Genomic DNA, 20,883 nt, shown 5'->3' with positions numbered 1-20,883 from the left:
AGCTGCACTTTTTCCAGCTTTAAAGATCTAAAAAAAAATGATTTGGGAATGTCCGGCGGGCCAGACTGAAAAGCTTCAAGGGCCGCATGTGGCCCCCGGTCCTTAATTTGCCCAGGTCTGCCCTAAAAGGACTTGGAGGGAAAAAAATGTTTTGCGAGTTCTCGCAAAAGGTTTTTTTCCTCTGTCAGTAAAACAGACACAGCAATGGTGAACCGGAAGTGAAACAGACAACTCATACTCATCATCTGTGGGAGAAATTTATTGATTCCTATTTTAGTATTGGCCTAACAGGGCTTCACGGTGGAAGAGGGGTTAGTGCCTCTGCCTCACAATACGAAGGTCCTGCAGTCCTGGGTTCAATCCCAGGCTCGGTATCTTTCTGTGTGGAGTTTGCATGTTCTCCCCGTGAATGCGTGGGTTCCCTCCGGGTACTCCGGCTTCCTCCCATTTCCAAAGACATGCACCTGGGGATAGGTTGATTGGCAACACTAAATTGGCCCTAGTGTGTGAATGTGAGTGTGAATGTTGTCTGTCTATCTGTGTTGGCCCTTGCGACGAGGTGGCGACTTGTCCAGGGTGTACGGCGCCTTCCGCCCGATTGTAGCTGAGATAGGCGCCAGCGCCCCCCGCGACCCCAAAAGGGAATAAGCGGTAGAAAATGGATGGATGGATGGATGGATGGATATTGGCCTAACATATAAAGACATCAAATCGTACTGTAGTCCCACAACAGAGCACAGATGATGGGTAAGGTACTGCACGCTCCTAGTCCTCCATCGCTGTGTTAGTTTTACTTCCGGTTCACTGACATAGGAAAAAAAAACCTTTGCGAAATCTCGCAAAATATCCATGTCCCTTTAGGGGCTCAGTATAACAGTTATGCCAAGCCAAAAAAACTAAAAATATTTTAAACATTTCTTTTTTAAATAAAAAAATAATGCGCACGTGCACACGTGCACACGCACACGCACACGCACACACACACACACACACACACACACACACACACACACACACACACACTTAAGAGTGTGACAATATATGGAATAATTTAACCTTATAATAAGATAATTCAATCCTTCCACCCATATCATTGTTGTTGTTTTTTGTGCTCCCCCAAAACTGTTGTGTTTTACCCTTTGGTACATTGTGTATTATTCTGTAACTAATAGGGCTGTCAAACTATTACAACATTTAACCGTTTAATCCCATTTAATCACATTTTATCCATAGTTAACTCATATTTAATAGCTATGTTGCAAATAGAAGTTTTAACATATACTGTATCACAGAAATACATTTTAAAATATTTGGCTTTCATGGCTCTCTCAACCAAAAAGGTTCCCGACCCCTGGTGTAGGAGATGGTTTAATACATTGTAGGAAATACAGTAGCGAAAGGGAAATAAGTTAGCGAATTGATTTATTGATTGAAACTTTTATGAGTAGATTTTACAGTACAGTCCATATTCTGTACAATTGACCATTAAATGGTAACACCCAAATAAGTTTTTCAACTTGTTTAAGTCGGGGTCCAAGTAAATCAATTCATGTTAAAAGAGAAGGTTAGGTTAATAGTGGAAGATATTTTAGGCTTGCACAGAGTATTATATACATATTTAAAAAAAGACTGGGTTAAATAAAAATATTTATATCAGGGGTCCCCAAACTATGGCCCGCGGGCCGGTGACGGCCCGCCAGCATCCAAAATCCGGCCCGAGGGAAGTCCCAAGTTAAAAAACATAAAATAATTATTTTATTTTATTTTTCATTTTTATTTTTTTAAATCTGTCCTTTGAAATCCATTTTACTGTTGTTACCTGTTGTGTCTCCTAGCCGTTCAGTCAAATCATATTGTCGAAAAATGCCTTTTCCCATTGATAACTTGACATCATCAGCGGCAAGTGCGTCAATTAGTGTGCAAGGAATATATATATATATATATATATATATATATATATATATATATATATATATATACTATAAAAACAGTACCACTTTTTCTATTTTCCTTTGTTTGTTTTTTATTGTAGCAACAGGGTGTATGCGTGTGCATGTTGATATATATATATATATATATATATATATATATATATATATATATATATATATATATATATATATATATATATATATATATATATATACATACATATATACACACACACACACACACAGCCCGGCCCCCGGCCAAATTGTTCTAACCCAATGTGGCCCCCAAATCAAAAAAATTGGGGACCCCTGATATATATAGTAGGGCAGTGGTTTTCAAATGGGGGTACAGTACGCGTACCCCTGGGGGTACTTGAAGGTATGCCAAGGGGTATGTGACATTTTTTTTTAAATATTCCTGAAATACCAACAATTCAAAAATCCTTTATAAATATGTTTATTGAATAATACTTCAACAAAATATGAATGTAAGTTCATAAACTGTGAAAAGAAATGCAACAATGCAATATTCAGTGTAGACAGCTAGATTTTTCCTGGAAATGTTCCATAAATATTGATGATAAAGATTTATTTTTTTGTGAAGAAATGTTTAGAATTAAGTTCATGAATCCAGATGGATGGATCTCAATTGCAATCCCCAAAGAGGGCACTTTAAGTTCTATGTGTAGAAATCTTTAACTATAATTGAATCACTTGTTTATTTTTCAACAAGTTTTTAGTTCTTTTTATATCTTTTTTTTTATATAGTTCTAGAAAGACCACTACAAATGAGCAATATTTTGCACTGTTATACAATTTAATAAATCAGAAACTGATGACATAGTGCTGTATTTTACTTCTTCATTTCTTTTTTTCAACTAAAAATGCTTTGCTCTGATTAGGGGGTACTTGAATTAAAAATGTTCACAGGGGGTACATCACTGAAAAAAGGTTGAGAACCACTGTAGTAAAGTTCCATCTCGGCCCACACGCCATATGAGAAGGGGGCAGTAATGCACACCAGAAGGTTGCATGCCAACGGCCATTAAACCAAAGAAGAAGAAGAAGAAGAAACGCAGGCGAAGAAGAGTAACCCAGAAGTGAATTCCGGGATAAACCGAGGGCTAACTGTGCTAACAGGTAAGACCTCAAATCAGCCCATTTGAGTGTTTTTCGCCCACCAAATCACACTTTATGAAGACATTTCAAGTTCAAACTGCTATTTGATAACTCGACTGCAGTCTTCTACATGTCGTTCCCCCCGTATTTGTGTCGTTGTTGGTTCATAAACAACACATTGGGGCAAAAGCTTCTTCATCATTGGTCCGTAAGGAGGATGACAGGCAAATAATAACAATGTCATTATTTATTATTATGAACTCTCCAAACTGTCTGCAGTTTAGCGTGATTTAATAATATATAGTTTGATAAAGTCATTCATATACGTTGCATATTAAAAGTGTTAATGTGAGAGAGCCTTAATCAGAACCACTGCATTCGAATATGAAATGTTTCACTTTTCCCCTTAATGATGGGATTTTTCTGTTGTAAGGCGGGGATTTCATTTTTTAAAATAGTCTGATTTAATATGGTTTTAGTTCATTTCGAACATGAATACAGTTATTGTTTGCACGTTACTTATTTATAGGTTTTTTTGATTGATTGAAACTTGTATTTGTAGATTGCACAGTTCAGTACAATTGACCACTAAATGGTAACACCTGAATACGTTTTTCAACTTGTTTAAGTCGGGGTCCACGTAAATCAATTCCATCCATCCATCCATTTTTCTACCGCTTATTCCCTTTGGGGTCGCGGGGGGCGCTGGTGCCTATCTCAGCTACAATCGGGCGGAAGGCGATGTACACCCTGGACAAGTTGCCACCTCATCGCAGGGCCAACACAGATAGACAGACAACATTCACAATCACATTCACACACTAGGGCGAATTTAGTGTTGCCAAACAACCTATCCCCAGGTGCATGTCTTTGGAAGTGGGAGGAAGCCGGAGTACTCGGAGGGAACCCACGCATTCACGGGGAGGACATGCAAACTCCACACAGCCAGGGATTGAACCCAGGACTACTGGTCTTTCGTATTGTGAGGCAGACGCACTAACCCCTCTGCCACCATGAAGCCGTAAATCAATTCATGGTACAAATATATACTATCAGCATAATACAGTCATCACACAAGTGAGATGGGATGTGAATGGAGGAGGGTATTAGTAAAGGGTTGAAGTTGCCAGGAGGTGTTGTTTTAGAGCCGTTTGAAGGAGGATAGAGATGCACTTACTTTTACACCTGTTGGGAGTGCATTCCAGATTGATGTGGCATAGAAAGAGAATGAGTTAAGACCTTTGTTAGATCGGAATCTAGGTTTAACGTGGTTTGTGGAGCTCCCCCTAGTGTTGTGGTTATGGCGGTTATTTACATTAAGGAAGTAGTATGACATGTACTTCGGTATCAGGGAGGTGTAGCGGATCCTATAGACTAGGCTAAGTGCAAGTTGTTTTACTCTGTCCCTGAGCCAGCCAACTTTGGAGAAGTGGGTTGGAGTGAGGTGTGAACTGGGTTGGAAGTCTAAAAGTAACCGGACTAGCTTGTTCTGGGATGTTTGGAGTCTATATATGACGGTTTTGGAGGTGCTGGGGTACCAGGAGGTGCAAGCGTAATCGAAAAAGGGTTGAATGAGAGTTCCCGCTAGAATCTTTAAGGTGCTTTTGTTGACCATAAAGGAGATTCTGTAGAGGAATCTCGTTCTCTGTTTGACCTTTTTGATTACCTTGGTTGCCATTTTATCACAGGGAAGATTGGCCTCTAGAATGGAACCTAGGTAGGTGATCTCATCTTTCCTGGTGATAACAATGTCACCCACTTTGAAGTGAAGTCACTGACTTTCTTAAGGTTGATATGGGACCCAAATAGGATGGATTCCGTGTGACCTAAGTGTATGGATAGCTTGTTGTCAGCGACATAAAGAAGTAGGAAGTAGCTAGCATATTTGTTTACTTCCTGTCTTCATATGTAACACAAACAAAAAAAGTCTAGATTTATTATTTTTTTTTTTTTTAAATAAACCATTCAAACAAAATTATACGCAGTAATACCATAACAATACAATTCCAATTCCAAAACCAAACCCGACCAAGCATCATTCAGAATAGCAATCAACAGAGGATTTGAGAGGACACACAAACATGACACATAACATCCAAAATGAGTCAAACAAAACCGTATCCATCCATCCGTTTTTTACCGTTTATTCCCTTTTGGGGTCACGGGGGGGGGGCTGTTGCCCATCTCAGCTATGATCGGGCGGAAGGCGGCGTACACCCTGGACAAGTCGTCACCTCATCGCAGGGCCAACACGGATAGACAAACAACATTTACACTCACATTCACGCATCCATCCATTTTCTACCGCTTATTCCCTTTGGGGTGGCGGGGGGCGCTGTTGTCTATCTCAGCTACAATCGGGCGGAAGGCGGCGTACACCCTATACAAGTCGCCACCTCATCGCAGGGCCAACACAGATAGACAGACAACATTCACACTCACATTCACACATCCATCCATCCACTTTCTACCGCTTATTTCCTTTGGGGTCGCGGGGGGCGCTGTTGCCTATCTCGGCTACAATCAGGCGGAAGGCGGTGTACACCCTGGACAAGTTACCCCCTCATCGCAGGGCCAACATTCACACTCACATTAACACATGCGGGATTCACGGTGGAAGAGGGGTTAGTGCGTCTGCCTCACAATACGAAGCTCCTGCAGTTCTGGGTTCAAATCCAGGCTCGGGATCTTTCTGTGTGGAGTTGGCATGTTCTCCCCGTGAATGCGTGGGTTCCCTCCGGGTACTCCGGCTTCCTCCCACTTCCAAAGACATGCACCTGGGGATAGGTTGATTGGCAACACTAAAATTGGCCCTAGTGTTTGAATGTGAGTGTGAATGTTTGTCTATCTGTGTTGGCCCTGCGATGAGGTGGCGACTTGTCCAGGGTGTACCCCGCTTTCCGCCCGATTGTAGCTGAGATAGGCGCCAGCGACCCCAAAAGGGAATAAGCGGTAGAAAATGGATGGATGGATGGATTAACACATGCATCCAACTATCCATCCATTTTTTACCGCTTATTCCCTTTGGAGTCACGGGGGGCGCTGCGCTGGTGCCTATCTCAGCTACAATCGGGTGGAAGGCGGTGTACACCCTGGACAAGTCGCCACCTCATCGCAGGGACAACACCGATAGACGGACAACTATGGTGTCACATTAGTGCCAAAAATCCAAGCGCATTAAAATTCTTATCGCGCGCTGATCCTCCACTTCATGCGCGCGCGACACCCTTTTGCGCGCGTGTGGTGCCTTTGTGCGCACGCGCCGTCTTCGTTTTGGTACTTTGTGGGCGGTTATTCTTACATGGCCCCTCCTTTCTAATTGGTCAGGCGAAAATAGCTGAGGGCCAATCAGAAGTATAGCAGGGCGGGTCAACATCAATATGTATCAAGATAATTCAGCTCCTGTCGACAAACAAATTCTGAAAAGTCCAAATTTATTGGAGTTGTGGAAAATACCAATTGAATTGTATCTAAAAGTCTTTGAAGAAGGTAATGTATCATCTGTTGAGAGAATATCATATAGTTAATGAAGTTTTAAGATCAATATCTCTCTTTTCATACACATACAACCAGTCCACAGATGTCAGTCAATGATGGAAATTATATTTTAAAATATGTTTTCTTTCCTCACTTGTCTGTTTTAAAACAATTTTGTATTTATTTAATATCTGTATGTGTAAAGATTGAATGTATGCCACAAGTTGGAACTATTAATTTTCTTTCCTCTATCTACTTTAAGTTTACACCAGAGTTTACCCAAACCCACTTATCTATGCGTACTTCATATCAGGACCACCTGATTAGCATATGGGCCTAATTATTGATGTTATGATTGCAATTACTATTTTAGTAGAATAATGAATGACAGGTTATCACTACAATTAATGAATATGGTGTTAATATTACTATAAAAAGTATTTACGTTTCTGCAAACTCAAACTATGGAAATTTACATATCAGCCCAGATCAGTATAGATGGCAGAGTTAAAAATATGTATTTAAAAGAACAACAAAAAAAGCTAGCTCCATACATTAGGCAAATTAAATCTGAGAGATAATAGTGTAAGACTTACTTGTTCAGCAATGATAGCCCCATGAAAACATGATTTCCTTTCTCTTTAATCCCAGGGAACTGCCATGGACCTTTCATCATAGATATGAATAAACACTCCATGTTTCTCCAGCGTAGCGGCCATCTTACCTCGGACAGCTGGTCCCCATCATTTCATTGATGTCAGTGGTACATGTACTATTTAAATGTACACATACATACAATACTCTGACATTTATGACAAATCGAAAGGAGGAAAGAAAATTAATAGTCCCACTTTGTGGCATACATTCCATATTTACATACACAAATAATAAATAAATACAAATATTTTTGAAAACAGACAAGTGAGGAAAGAAAACATATTTTAAAATATAATTTCCATCATTGACTGACATCTGTGGACTGGTTGTATGTGTATGAAAAGAGAGATATTGATCTTGACACTTCATTAACTATGTTATGTTCTCTCAACAGATGAAATATTACCTTCTTCAAAGACTTTTAGATAAAATTCAATTGGTATTTTCCACAACTCCACTAAATTTGGACTTTTTAGAATTTGTTTGTCACAGGAGCTGTATTATCTTGATAGATATTGATGTTGACCCGCCCTGCTATACTTCTGATTGGCCCTCAGCTATTTTCGCCTGACCAATCAGAAAGGAGGGGCCGTATAAGAATAACCGCCCACAAAGTGCCAAAACAAAGACGGTGCGTGCGCACGAAGTGGAGAATCAGCGCGCGATAACTGTTTTTATGCGCTTGGAATTTTGGCACTAATGTGACGCCATAGACAACATTCACACTCACACACTAGGGCCAATTTAGTGTTGCCAATCAACCTATCCCCAGGTGCATGTCTTTGGAGGTGGGAGGAAGCCGGAGTACACAGAAGGAACCCACGCAGTCACGGGGAGGACACGCAAAGTCCATACAGAAAGATCCCAAGCCCGGGATTGGACCCAGGACAACTCAGGACCTTCGTATTGTGAGGCAGACACACTAACCCCTCTATTCCACCGTGCTGCCCCAAAACAGTATCAATAATAATAAATATTCCAACATAGCAGTGATTAGAAATCCCTCATTTAAATGCTCATCACAGCCATTTATAAAAAAAATAAAAACATTAAGAAAATGAAGAATAGTGTCACAGTGGATTACACTTGCATCACGTCTCATAAGCTTGACAACATATTGTGTCCGATATATATAAAAAAATAAAGCTTAGATTACAGATGTCCGATAATGGCTTTTTTTCCGATATCCGATATTGTCTAACTCTTAATTATTGATTCTGATATCAACAGTTACCGATATAGACAGCCGTGGAATTAACACATTTTTATGCCTAATTTTGTAATGATGCCCCGCTGGAGGCATTTAACAATGTAACAAGATTTTCCAAAATAAATCATCTTAAGTTATGGAAAAAAATGTCAACATTGCACTGCCATATTTATTATTGAAGTCACTAAGTGCATAATTTTTTTTAACATACTTCAAAACAGCAGTTTGGAATTTGGGACCTGCTCTACCTGAGACAGCATGTGGAGGTTGAGGTGGGCGGGGTTGAGTTGAGGGTGGGGGGAGTGTATATTGTAGCGTCCCGGAAGAGTTGGTGCTGCAAGGGGTTCTGGGTATTTGTGTTACGGTGCGGATGTTCTCTCGACATGTGTTTGTCATTCTTGTTTGGTGTTTGTTCACAGTGTGGCACATATTTGTAACAGTGTTTAAGTTGTTTATACTGCCACCCTCAGTGTGACCCTTATGGCTATTTACCAAGTATGCCTGCATTCACTTGTGTGTGTGAAAAGCCTAAGATATGTGATGTGACTGGGCCGGCACGCAAAGGAAGTGCCTTTAAGGTTTATTGGCGCTCTGTACTTCTCCCTACGTTCGTGTACACAGCGGCGTTTTGAAAAAGTCATACATTTTACTTTTTGAAACCGATAATTTTGAAACCGGTAATTTCCGATATTACATTTTAAAGCATTTATCGGCCGGTATTATCGGACATCCCTAGTTTAGATAATAAATTGTGGTTGACATGCGGACTGTGATGAGGTGGCGACTTGTCCAGGGTGTACACCGCCTTCCGCCAGAATGCAGCTGAGATAGGCTCCAGTGACCCCCGCGATCCCAAATGGAACAAGCGGTAGTAAATGGATGGATAACATGCTGAATAATTGATGGTCTGTCATTTATCAATAAGGTTCGAGTTGTTTATCAGGATTGTTCTTCCTCGTACTTTGTAAAAGCTTCTGGTTTGAACAGTTTCTTAAACTGGACCATGTTAGGACATTGTTAGTCCATTCCTTAAAAAGGGAACTGCACTGTTTTTTTGGAATTTTGCCTATCAATTGCAATCCTTATCCAAAGTAAGAACACGTGTTTATTTCTTTTTTTATGCATTCTCACTCGTAAATAAACAATAGCAACAGTCTGTAACTGTAGCTGTAACTATATATCTGCTGTAGTAACAGGCACATTCCTAATAATATGTCATATTTTGCTCGTTTTAAATTGTCGTATTTATTTCACAGACTCATTACAATGTTCACTTTTCCCTACAACAACACTACTTGTCATGGCAGACCTAATTGAGAGACCATTTAGATTACTTTGAGACAAAAGATGATCCAGAACCTTATATTTTTAAGCCTGTATAAATGGAGGTTGAGCTACAACTTTTACAAGCTGAGTGATAAACAGATTCAGCAAATAGCACTCAATCAATCAATCAAAAGTTATTTATATAGACTAAATCACAAGTGTCTCAAAGGGCTGCACAAGCCACAACGACATCCTCGGCTCAGATCCCACATCAGGGCAAGAAAAAACTAATTCTAATGGGATACAATTAAAAACCTTTTAAGGGGACCCCCTCTCCCCCTGGCGACCAGTGCAATGGACGTCGAGTGGATCTAAAAACAAGAAATACAGACTACCAACATAAAAAATCTATCACTTACTGCAGAATGCCTGCTCTCACAGAGAATGATGGAAAGTTTGAATCTTCCCGTTTAAATGAAGAATTACTCATAATCCTCACAGATGTCGCCATAATGGATTGTTGGATGTCAAAGTCGCCAAAAATATCACAGTTTATGGCAACAACTTTCTACTACCCAATTGAAAGACATGATTTATAATCTAGAATTAACTTTCACCAATTCAAAACCATGCAGCAGCTCACCAGCTCGATATGTCAATACAGGAGCATAAGCGAGTTAGCTCTCTGTGATCACGCCGCCGCTAAAAATAGTTTATAATACACAATATAGCTATTAATTGGTTAATTAATAATCAGGTCAAGAGATGTATTGTATGGAGTACTGTTGACGGTTTTTGGATGTTTTTTTTAGAGGGGTTTATGGGCGGAATAGTGTACTTCCATTAGCTGCATTGTTAGCCATCTCATACTTGGTGTATTTCCGGAAATAGATTGATTGATTTTTTTTTAAGAAAAATATGTGTTTTAGTCGTCTACTACATAAGGATTGTGAATAACATAATTTTTTTTAAAAGTGTGGTTTTCCTTTTAATGATTATTTTTACGTGGTGACAAGATATCTTAGTCTTTCATACCGGCCCGTTAAATCTTGCGCTGCAGGATGAGCCACCCAGCAGGCGAGCAAAGGCACAAAGTTGAAGAGGACAACCTGGACAAAGAGGACTTTTTTGACTGCCAGGAGTCTTTGGAACCTCCAGACCAAGAGGATGAGCAGAGGCGGCAGGAGGAGGCAGTAAAGACAGACCGGCTCACTGACGCCACGCATACACAAGCTGATGCCGAGACGGAGACAGGACCACTCGAGGACTACGAGGCTTGGGAGGACTTGGATTCCAACTTAGACGCAGGCTGCGAAGGAGAACTCGATGAGGAAGAACTGAGGAAAGCGCAGGAGGAGGAGCTGACGGAGCAGGAGAAGGAGGTACAGGGCGAATATTGATTGTAATGCGATGAAAACTCATAATGCAACCTCACCTTTTTTTTGTGTAGAGTCGACGACTTGAGGGTTTATCATTAAAGGAAAAAGGCAACAGTCTTTTTAAAGCTGGAGGTGAGTTGACCCATCTATAGCAGTTTGACCAGTGTATGAATTCCAATATGTCGACCGTTCCTTCATCTGTTTGTCCAGACTGGTTGGCGGCGGAGCAAAGCTACTCAGAAGCTTTGCTTTTGTGTCCCGTGTGTTTCAGCCAAGAGCGAGCAGTGCTGTTTTCCAACAGAGCGGCTGCGAGACTGCACCTGGTAAACGACACACGACACGCTGATACTTGTCATCGGGGGGCCTCATTTATAAAAGTGTGCGTGGATTCCGACGTAAAACATTGCGTTAGCACAGGCCTCTGAATGTACGTACAGCGGAACCTCGATTTACAAACGTAATTGCTTCTCGAACCGGGTTCGGAAATTGAAAAAGTTGTATAGTGAAACATGTTTCTCCATAAGAAACAATGTAAATATGAATAATTGGTTCCAGCTTCAACAAAAGTCTCTATTTTAGTTAGGTTTGTGCACTTTGAACACAATATAATGTGCTAAACAGTAGTGTTGTTCCGATACCAATATTTTGGTACCGGTACCAAAATGTATTTTGATACTTTTCTAAATAAAGGGGACTACATAAAATTGCATTATTGGCTTTACTGTAACAAAAAATCTTACGGTACATTAAACATATTTCTCTTATTGCAAGTTTGTCCTTAAATAAAATAAGAAACATACAAGAAAACTTGTCTTTTAGTAGTAAGTAAGCAAACAAAGGCTCCTAATTAGCCTGCTGACACATGCAGTAAAATATTGTGTCATTTTCTATCCTATTATTTTGTCAAAATTATGAAGGACAAGTTCTGTGTTGGCCCTGCGATGAGGTGGCGACTTGTCCAGGGTGTACACTAACCTTCCGCCTGATTGAAGCTGAGATAGGCACCAGCGCCCCCCGCGACCCCAAAGGGAATAAGCGGTAGAAAATGGATGGATGGAAGTTCTAGAAAATTATTTATTAATCTACTTGTTCATTTACAGTTAATATATGCTTAATTTTTCCTTTAACATGTTAAAATGTAATAATCACTTATTCTTCTGTTGTTTGGATGCATTACATTAGTTTTGGATGATACCACAAATTTGGGTATCAATCCGATACCCTGAGTTTATAAACATAATATAATTTATAAAAAACTAAAGAAGATTTTGTGATGCTAAAAATATTGATGTAATTATAGTAGTATCGACTAAATACGCTCTTGTACTTGGTATCACTACAGTGGATGTTAGGTGTCGATCCATCAATGGCGTTTGTTTACATTGTGTCGCCAGTGAGCTACGGTGTGTACTGAAGCATGTTTAGCTATTCCTCGTCCTGCAGGGATGATACTTGTAAGAAACTTACTTTATTTGTCGGCATGGAGGCGAGGATTAGTGATTTAGAAGTAGCTAAAACACTGCAGACTGCGGATGGACTTTAGCCGCTAGCTAGCTAGCCATGTCTTAAAGTACCTCTTCCTGAGGGCGTTTCAGTTTTATAACTTCGCCTTTATCGTTAGTTTTAAAGCCAAAATGCGTCCGTTCTCCCTTTCCTATGTACACACTGTGACTGTTTGTAAGTACCCTGTGATTGTGCCCTGCCGAACATGCTCGTCTGCTCGTAGACCAGCAATGACACAACTTGATGACGATGGGTTGTGGGGGACCGGTACTTTTTAGAGGCGATATAGTACCGAATGTAATTCATCAGAATCGTGGTGCTATTCTGATAGCAGTATACCGTACAAGCCTACTATACAGTAATGTATATCAAACAAACATAACAAGGAAGGGATGGATCAACTTTCTGTGTATTAACAAGCCAAAAGAACAAGCTTCTGTCCTCTATGCGCTGGACTGATAACACACACACACACACACACACACACACACACACACACAAAAAAATCCCTAACTTTAAAGGGGAACTACTTTTTTTTTAGAATTTTGCCCATCATTTGCAATGAGTGACAATAACACACTTCTTTGTTTTTTCCCATGATGACATAGAAGCTATCTTATCTCTTGCTTTAGTTAGCTTTTACAGCTAATACCATAGCACCTCAATGTGTTCCTCAGTGTTGACTTTTACAATAACAATGTCGCTTCAGCTTGGTTATTATACAGGTTACGGAAGGGTAATGAGTTTTTGTTGACGGTTTTTGAATGCATTTTTAAAGTGATTTAGTGGTAGAATTGATTGTTCTCATTAGCTGCGTTGTTAGTCACCTACTAGGTGCCGATTTAAGATGTTAGAAAGCAAAAAAAACAACTTTTGTCTTCTTGTCTGTCATGATTGTGATCAATAGGCAAAATTCCCTCCAAAAAGTGCAGTTCCCCTTTAACAACCGTATCGTTAAAATAATAAACATTTTAAAAAGTAAAATCCGCTTACATTAATATTGGCTAAGGAGGAGCAGACAGAGGGAGGTGGGGGGAAGTAAAAGCAAGGGAAGGCGCCACCGAATTGATTAACATGGACCCCGACTTAAACTTGAAAAACTTATTCGGATGTTACCATTTAGTTGTACGGAATATGTACTGTACTGTACAATCTACTAATTAAAGTTTCGATCAATCAAATCAATCACTGAACGAGCGGAAATGAGCTTTAGCATCTTTTTCCGGAAAAGTCCGGTTTCATCACAATCAAAACTTGCTGTGGTTCGAACCTGCTTTGTTAATTCTTCCATAGTTGAGCGCCATCACTGTACTCAGGCATATGATTTTTCCGTCTAGTCAGAAATCTGTCTTTTTTATCTCTGTAAAAATATTTTTAAAAAATTTGTTTTTCTTCCTTTTTTCCGACCTACAATGAGTGTTAAAATCTTGATCCGCCTCTTTGCCATACCTCCCAACAACTACGGTTTTCCCCGTAAAGAGTACGGTTTCTGATAATCCCTTCCGGTTTACAGTTGCAGTGGTAAAAACTACGGTTTTCCATAAAAACGATTAATTAAAAAATCGAAGCTACGTAGCCTATATACATTTTTTCCAGTAGCTTGGCAGGAGCGTCGCTACTTTTCAAGCAAGTAGTGATTTCCATAGCTTAGCTATTTTCAGACCCAGAAGAGAGTGAGAATAGAAAGAGAGAAACTGACTTTTGTAACTCCACAGGCAGGGGACAAAATATACGGGAAAAATCAATGAGTGGTTGGTTTATGAGTAAGAACATCCATGATTGGTTGGTTGGCTGACTATGAAGAGTCACGACTGGTTAAGATTAGGGCAAAACATTAGGGACAGGCCAATCGGAGGCAAGATGGGGGGGGTCATCGAACCAGGAAGGGGAATCACAACAAACACGCACATCCCTAACCCAAATGACAACGAGAGTTGGACAAGAGAAGAGGGAATGTTCAAGCGGGCAATTTATATATTATGTATTTATTTCTTTTCTCAAACTTCAAGCACACCTGTGAAGTGAAACCCTTTCAGGTGACTACCTATTTTTTTCCCCTGAAGAATCAGAAGAGATTTATTGCCATTGTTTAAGAACGGGTTCACAAACAAGGAATTTTACTTGGCGCAATCGTGCAACATAAAAGACATATAACACAGAATAGGTATTAAAAAGAGCTGTAACTGAGCAATCAGATCTTGTTATTGTTCATGTGCCTGATGGCCGAGGGGAAAAAACTGTTCAGGTGGCGGTAGGTGTGGGTCTGGATTGACCGTAGTCTCCTGCCTGAGGGGAGAATAGTTTGTGTGCTTGAAGCTCATCAAGAGAATGTCAAAAGTGCGCAAAGAAGTATTCGGAGCAAAGGGTGGCTATTTTGAAGAAACTAGAATATAAAACATGTTTTCAGTTATTTCACCTTTTTTTGTTAAGTACAAATTTTTACATTGGTTCATTCTCAGCTTTGATGCCTTAAGTGACAATCTACAATTTAAATAGTCATGAAAATAAAGAAAACTCATTGATTGAAATGTCCAAACTTGTGGCCTCTACTGTATATTTTTTCTACAAATACCAAGGTTTGCAGTGAAAGTTACTTACGCATTTATCCCCCAATGACGCAATCACTTTGCGCACAGCAACTTTTATAGACTAGGCCCTGCTTACTATCACTGTGCTAGCAGAAAATGAGGTGACACAAACAACATCCTAGGATAGTGCAAGGGGTCGAGCTAACTAAGTCCTCTTGTCTCACGTCAGGACCGGAAGGAGGACGGTATAGCAGACTGCTCTAAAGGTGAGTGACGTCGTCACAACCTGTGAGGTCACAGGTGAGCTTACTGGTTTGATGCTTGCACGCACGCAGCGCTGGAGCTGAATCCGGAATACATGAAGGCCTTGCTCAGGAGGGCGGAGCTTTACGAACAGACCGAGCAGCTGGACAAGGCTCTGGAGGACTACCAGAAGGTTCTTGAGCGGGACCCCAATCAGACAGGCGCGAGGCAGGCCTGCATGGTGAGTTCAGTGTCCGCTGGAATAATGAGTGCTCAATGAGGGACTCTGATGACAATGATAGTGACGTTTCTTGCAGAGGTTGCCTCAACAGATTAACGAGAGAAATGAGAAGCTGAAAGAGGAAATGTTAGGTAGGGAAAAAAACTAAAACGTTCAAATATTTAAAACGTGTTGTTTTTTAATAGATGACCTTTGACCTGTGCAGATAAACTGAAGGACCTTGGGAACTTAGTCCTGAGACCCTTTGGCCTTTCGACCAACAACTTCCAGGTAAACCAGGACAGCAACACTGGCTCCTACTCCATCAATTTTGTCAACAAGCCCAACAACACATGATGATGTCATCTACTTTTCAAAATAAAAGTCTTTCCTGTTATGTGTAAAAGAGACTCGCTGTGATTCTGCATGGTTTAATTAGAAACAGTGAGGACATAGTTTGACTAGGACTAGAACTCAACGTCCATCACTGGGCTCTCCTGGACATCAACATCTCTCGAATGTTGTCCTCCGCCTCCTTGACGCTGCGTTCAAGATACACCTTCTTTTGCTGGAATGAATAACAACAACTCCTGTCAGGTGACTGAATCATTATCACATCATTAGTACTAAGAATTAACCATCAGTACCTCCAGCTCTTTGATTTTCTCATCAGCAGTTTTCTGTTTGTCCTTCAGCTGATGGGCGATGTCGTCCTTGGACTGCAGGATGAACCTGGAACACACGTCACCGTGAGAGTTCACCTGACTAGATAGACAAGGTGCATATTTATTTGTTGCCATAGCGACTCACATGCGCCCAACACCTTCGTACATTGGCGTGTCGTTGGGCAAAGTGCTGATCTCCGTGTGCGTCAGGTTGGCGTGTTTCTGAACCCGCGTCAGCTGCTCGATCTGAAGGTCAGCCAGCTTTACCTTCTGCTGTGTGTCGATCATCTTCACCTGCAGCTCAGAGAAGGCCTGCAAAGATGTCCTATTGCTCACCAAATGTCCCATTCCACATGAAGTGTATTGAACACACACATAACTCTTTGGGCTCTCCGCAAATCGGGGGGTGGGGGATGTGTCCCAATCCCATAATGATATTAACTTGCATCTAGAATCTCTGACACAAGCTCCAAGGTTTACCGTATTTTCCGGACCATAGGGCACACTGCCGATGAGTGGTCTATTTTTTTTATCTTTTTTCATATATAAGGTGCACTGGATTATAGGACACATTAAAGAAGCCATATTATTATTTTTTTGTAAATGTAAAACACTTCCTTGTTGTCTACATAACATTTAATGGTGGTTATTTGGTCAAAATGTTGCATAGATAATGTTTTACAGATCATCTTCAAGCCGCTTGCTGACAGTCGCTTACGGATGCGCCGTTTTATGGGCGGTCTTGATTACGTAGCTCACCTTCGGCAGCGTCTTCTCCCCGTCATCTTTGTTGTAGCGGTGTAGCGTGCAAGGATGGGAGTGGAAGGAGTGTCAAAAGATGGAGTGAACTGCTTTAATGACATTCGGACTTTACTTAAATACATAATGGAGCAGCATCTCCTCATCCGCCCGAAATGTGTCCCGTGAAAAAACGTCCGACCGGAACTTTCCAATAACTAAAGTTCCTTAGGTGAATAATGTAAACTCACTACACCGGTATGTTTTAGTGCTTTCATGGTGAGTTTGATGACATATATAAGTAAGAACACTACTTTATATTAGAAACGGCGACAGCGAAGGATGAAGGTCCCATCCAAACCCTGACAGAGTCATACAAAAAGACTATAAAAATGGGATCCTTTACCTCCCTGCTTGGCAGTCAGGGGTTAAATCACCAAAATGATTCCTGGGAGCGGCCACCGCTGCAGCTCACTGCTCCCCTCACCTCCCAGGAGGTGATCAAGGGTGATGGGTCAAATACAGAGAATAATTTTGCCACACCTATTGTGTGTGTGAAAATCATTAGCACTTTAACTTTAACTTAACAAGAAGATGGAGAAAAAGAAGAGGCTCAACGACTACGGTGTCTGCACGGACTACAAAGACGGATGCGAGGAATTTTTCAGGATTTATGCAGATCCCAAATACAGATCAGCAGGTACCAGAAGGTAAGGAAAGTTGCTTTTGCATAATATTGCGAAACAAAACGCTAGTTTACATGTCTTACCTTATACACACACACACCATAATAATACTTGTATATTGAAGCACAGTAAAATCCATCAAGCAGTATGGCTTCATAGCTTACCAAAGTCGTACTAAAACATTTTGACAGATTTTTGTGCGCCGTAAGTCATGTTCTATATTTCAAATGGAACATATTAAATGAGCCATATTGCCATCATGTTGCAGGCTATGCGCATTTCTTACGTTTGACTGCCATCTACTGGTCACACTTATCAATACACTGTGTACAAAATAAAATAGCTTTGAGGTGGATAATCTCAACCAAATTTATTCCTTACGTTAGGAGAACCGGGTTATTAAGAACACTGTCGAGTTTTGAGGAAAAAAAGGTTTTTAAGTGCCCCTTGTTGTCCGGAAAATACAGTATTTGTGCAAAGCTGGACAGCCAGTTAACATCGAAATGTCCTCCAAAAAGCCCACAAGTTTGGTGTTCTGTTTTAGCCAAGACATCTACAAAAGATAAACAGGCTATCAGGAGCTAGCAGCGACACAACAGCTAAGTAAACAATAGCACATGCTAAAGTTAAACAATATTGCAGCCTAAAACACTACGTTTGTCAATATGAATAAGTATCAAATAAATTTGTCGCAAATTACTTACAGGTACATTGTCTAAGGCAGAGGCAAATCAGAAAGTATGCAGTAACAAACGTGTCCGCATCATACAACTTACTGCATCGTGAGCTTAATGTAGTGCTTCTCAACTATTTTCTTTTGCGCCCGCGCCCGGAAGAAGACAATATGTCGCCCCCCCCCAAATGTACGTCATGACTGTAAATAGGGTTCTCACTATTTGAGAAGAACTAACTTTTGATTGATTGATTGAAACTTTTTTAAGTAGATTGCACAGTACAGTACATATTCCGTACAATTGACTACTAAATGGTAACACCCGAATAAGTTTTTCAACTTGTTTAAGTCGGGGTCCACGTTAATCAATTAATGGTACTTAATAAATCATTTTGGTCCAAGGGTGTTGCTCAAAAACAAATGAACACTCCACTCCAAAATAAATGTTGTAAGGTTAGTACTTTTCACAGCTGTCATTGATCTCTGAGTAAATACACTGGATTTAGCCTTTTTTAGACATTCCACACTACAAACTAATTAAAGTATCACACTCGCAAGCCTCCCGGTAAGGTCTATTCAGGTGTACTGGAGAGGAGGCTGCGCAGGATGGGTATAACCTCGGATTCAGGAGGAGTAGTTTGGTTTTCGTCCGGGTCGTGGAACTGTGGACCAGCTCTATAGTCTCGGCAGGGTTCTTAAGGGTGCATGGGAGTTTGCCCTTTGTGAATTTGGAGAAGGTATCGACCGTGTCCCTCAGGAGGTCTTGTGGGGAGTGCTCAGAGAGTACGGGGTATCAGACCATGTGATTGTGGCGGTACGCTCCCTGTATGGTCAGTGTCAGAGCTTGGTCCGCATTGCCGGAAATAAGTCTGATCCATTTCCATTGAGGGTTGGACTCCGCCAGGCGTGCGCTTTGTCAACAAATCTGTTCATAACTTTTATGGACAGAATTTCTAGGTGCAGTCCGGGCCTTGTGGCGCTCCGCTTTGGTGGCTGCAGGATTCGGTCTCTGCTTTTTGTAGCTTATGTGGTCCTGATGGCTTCTTCTGACCAGGATCTTCAGCTCTTACTAGATTGGTTCGCAGCAGAGTGTGAAAAGACTGGGATGAGAAACAGCACCTCAAATTCCGAGTCCATGGTTCTGGCCCGGAAAAGGTTGGAAAGCCATGGGGGAAGATCTTGACCCAAATGGAGGCGTTCAAGTACCTTGTTTTCACGAGTGAGGGAAGAGTGGATCAGTGCAGTGTCTGAAGAGATGCAAACCCTGCATCGATCCATTGTGGTGAAGAAGGAGCAGAACCGGAAGGTGAAGCTCTCAATTTACCGGTCGATCTACGTTCCCATGAGCTTTGGGTTATGTCCGAAAGGACAAAATCACGGGTACAAGCTGCCCAAATTAGTTTCCTACATTGGATAGCGGGGCTCCCTTTTAGAGATCGGGTGAGAAGCTCTGTCATCCGGGAGGAGCTCAAAGTAAAGCCGCTTGTCCTCCACATCGAGAGGAGCCAGATGAGGTGGTTTGGTCTTCTGGTTAGGATGCCCCCTGGGGGAGGTTGTTAGAGCACGTTCGACCAGAAGGAGGCTACAGGGAAGACTATGTCTTCCAGCTTGCCTGGGAACGCCCTTGCTTAGGCTGCTGCCCCCATGACCCGACCACGGATAAGCAGAATAAGATGGATGGATGGATTATTTTTTAACGCAATTATTGTGATCACCGGAAGTATTGTTTGACTGGTGGGAAAAAGGAGAGCTTTTGAATGTTCGAGCAAGACTGGGCACCTGGTCTGTTGTTGCCTTTTGGTAAGTACGCCCCTGTCGCGAATATTGTGATAACAAAAATATTACAAATGAACATTTTTGTCAATTGTTCTTGGGTGTATGTTGTAACTTAAGAATTTAACGCCGCGACACCTTTCTGTCTCTTATTTGGCTGTGACAAAGTTGTAGTTCCCCGAGTTTTTCTCCAACACAGGTTGTGGTGATTGTATTATCATGTAAGTGTTGCCAAGACAACAAGCACGTGTCTAAATGGAACATACCGGTATTGGGAGTCCAAACACAATCATCAATTATTTTCTTATCAATTCGCGAACCTAGCCATCGTAACGGTTTGACACGCACGGCAGCTAAGGATATGAACTTAGATTTCATATCAAACAATACTTATTATTATGTCTGGATTTGGAATCATGCCTTTAAGAAATTACCTTTTTCAGCTCCAGATCGACGGGCATTGCCATTTTCCCTAATGTCATTAAGCGCATGCGCATCAACAACGGCTTCCGGTGTAAAGGTTAACATGGCAACGCCTTCGTATATACTGTACGAAGGATAAATAATAATACGTTTTCAGTACGTCTTAGTGTGTTTTGTTTTATTTAAATGTCATGAATGCAGTGCTTGGTATTGTTGTTTAATTATTCTACATGTGCCGCCCTGAGTCACTGTTATTTGTTCCTAGGAGGACCTTATCGGTGACGGACATACCATCTATGATAGCAACAACGCGTTGGCTTCATCACTCAACTCTGAGAGATCTTTGTAAGTAAATACAATGCATGGCAATGTTATTATTATTCTTTTTCGCC

General features: G+C 41.0%; 2 protein-coding genes across 6 annotated transcripts; one reads left to right on the top strand and one right to left on the bottom strand.

Moving 5' to 3' along the window:
* Window positions 1–2,912: 2,912 nt before the first annotated feature.
* Window positions 2,913–15,939, top strand: ttc1 (tetratricopeptide repeat domain 1). Of its 3 annotated transcripts, XM_061898954.1 has the most exons (9): window positions 2,960–3,071; window positions 7,179–7,283; window positions 10,721–11,042; window positions 11,111–11,171; window positions 11,250–11,362; window positions 15,300–15,336; window positions 15,406–15,554; window positions 15,631–15,685; window positions 15,760–15,939. In XM_061898954.1, coding segments are annotated over exons 2-9 (870 nt in total). In that variant the 5' UTR covers window positions 2,960–3,071; window positions 7,179–7,281; the 3' UTR covers window positions 15,891–15,939. The 3 variants fall into 3 exon arrangements, with proteins under 3 accessions (XP_061754939.1, XP_061754938.1, XP_061754941.1); XM_061898955.1 differs by lacking the exon at window positions 7,179–7,283 and having other exon boundaries at window positions 2,913–3,071; XM_061898957.1 differs by lacking the exons at window positions 2,960–3,071; window positions 7,179–7,283 and adding an exon at window positions 7,957–8,092.
* Window positions 15,715–20,589, bottom strand: pfdn1 (prefoldin subunit 1). Of its 3 annotated transcripts, none has more exons than XM_061898959.1 (4): window positions 20,503–20,589; window positions 16,344–16,510; window positions 16,181–16,265; window positions 15,715–16,101 (listed from the first exon to the last, which is right to left on the bottom strand). In XM_061898959.1, the coding sequence occupies exons 1-4, from the start codon at window positions 20,563–20,565 to the stop codon at window positions 16,018–16,020; spliced, it is 399 nt and encodes a 132-aa protein (XP_061754943.1). In that variant the 5' UTR covers window positions 20,566–20,589; the 3' UTR covers window positions 15,715–16,017. The 3 variants fall into 3 exon arrangements, with proteins under 3 accessions (XP_061754943.1, XP_061754942.1, XP_061754944.1); XM_061898958.1 differs by having other exon boundaries at window positions 16,181–16,298; window positions 16,365–16,510; XM_061898960.1 differs by having other exon boundaries at window positions 16,365–16,510.
* Window positions 20,590–20,883: the final 294 nt, after the last annotated feature.

This window comes from Nerophis ophidion, linkage group LG04, assembly GCF_033978795.1.
Source record: "Nerophis ophidion isolate RoL-2023_Sa linkage group LG04, RoL_Noph_v1.0, whole genome shotgun sequence".
NCBI classification, from domain to species: domain Eukaryota; kingdom Metazoa; phylum Chordata; class Actinopteri; order Syngnathiformes; family Syngnathidae; genus Nerophis; species Nerophis ophidion.
The sequence above is the reverse complement of the archived record's forward strand: the minus strand, read 5'-3'. Positions and strand labels throughout refer to the sequence as shown.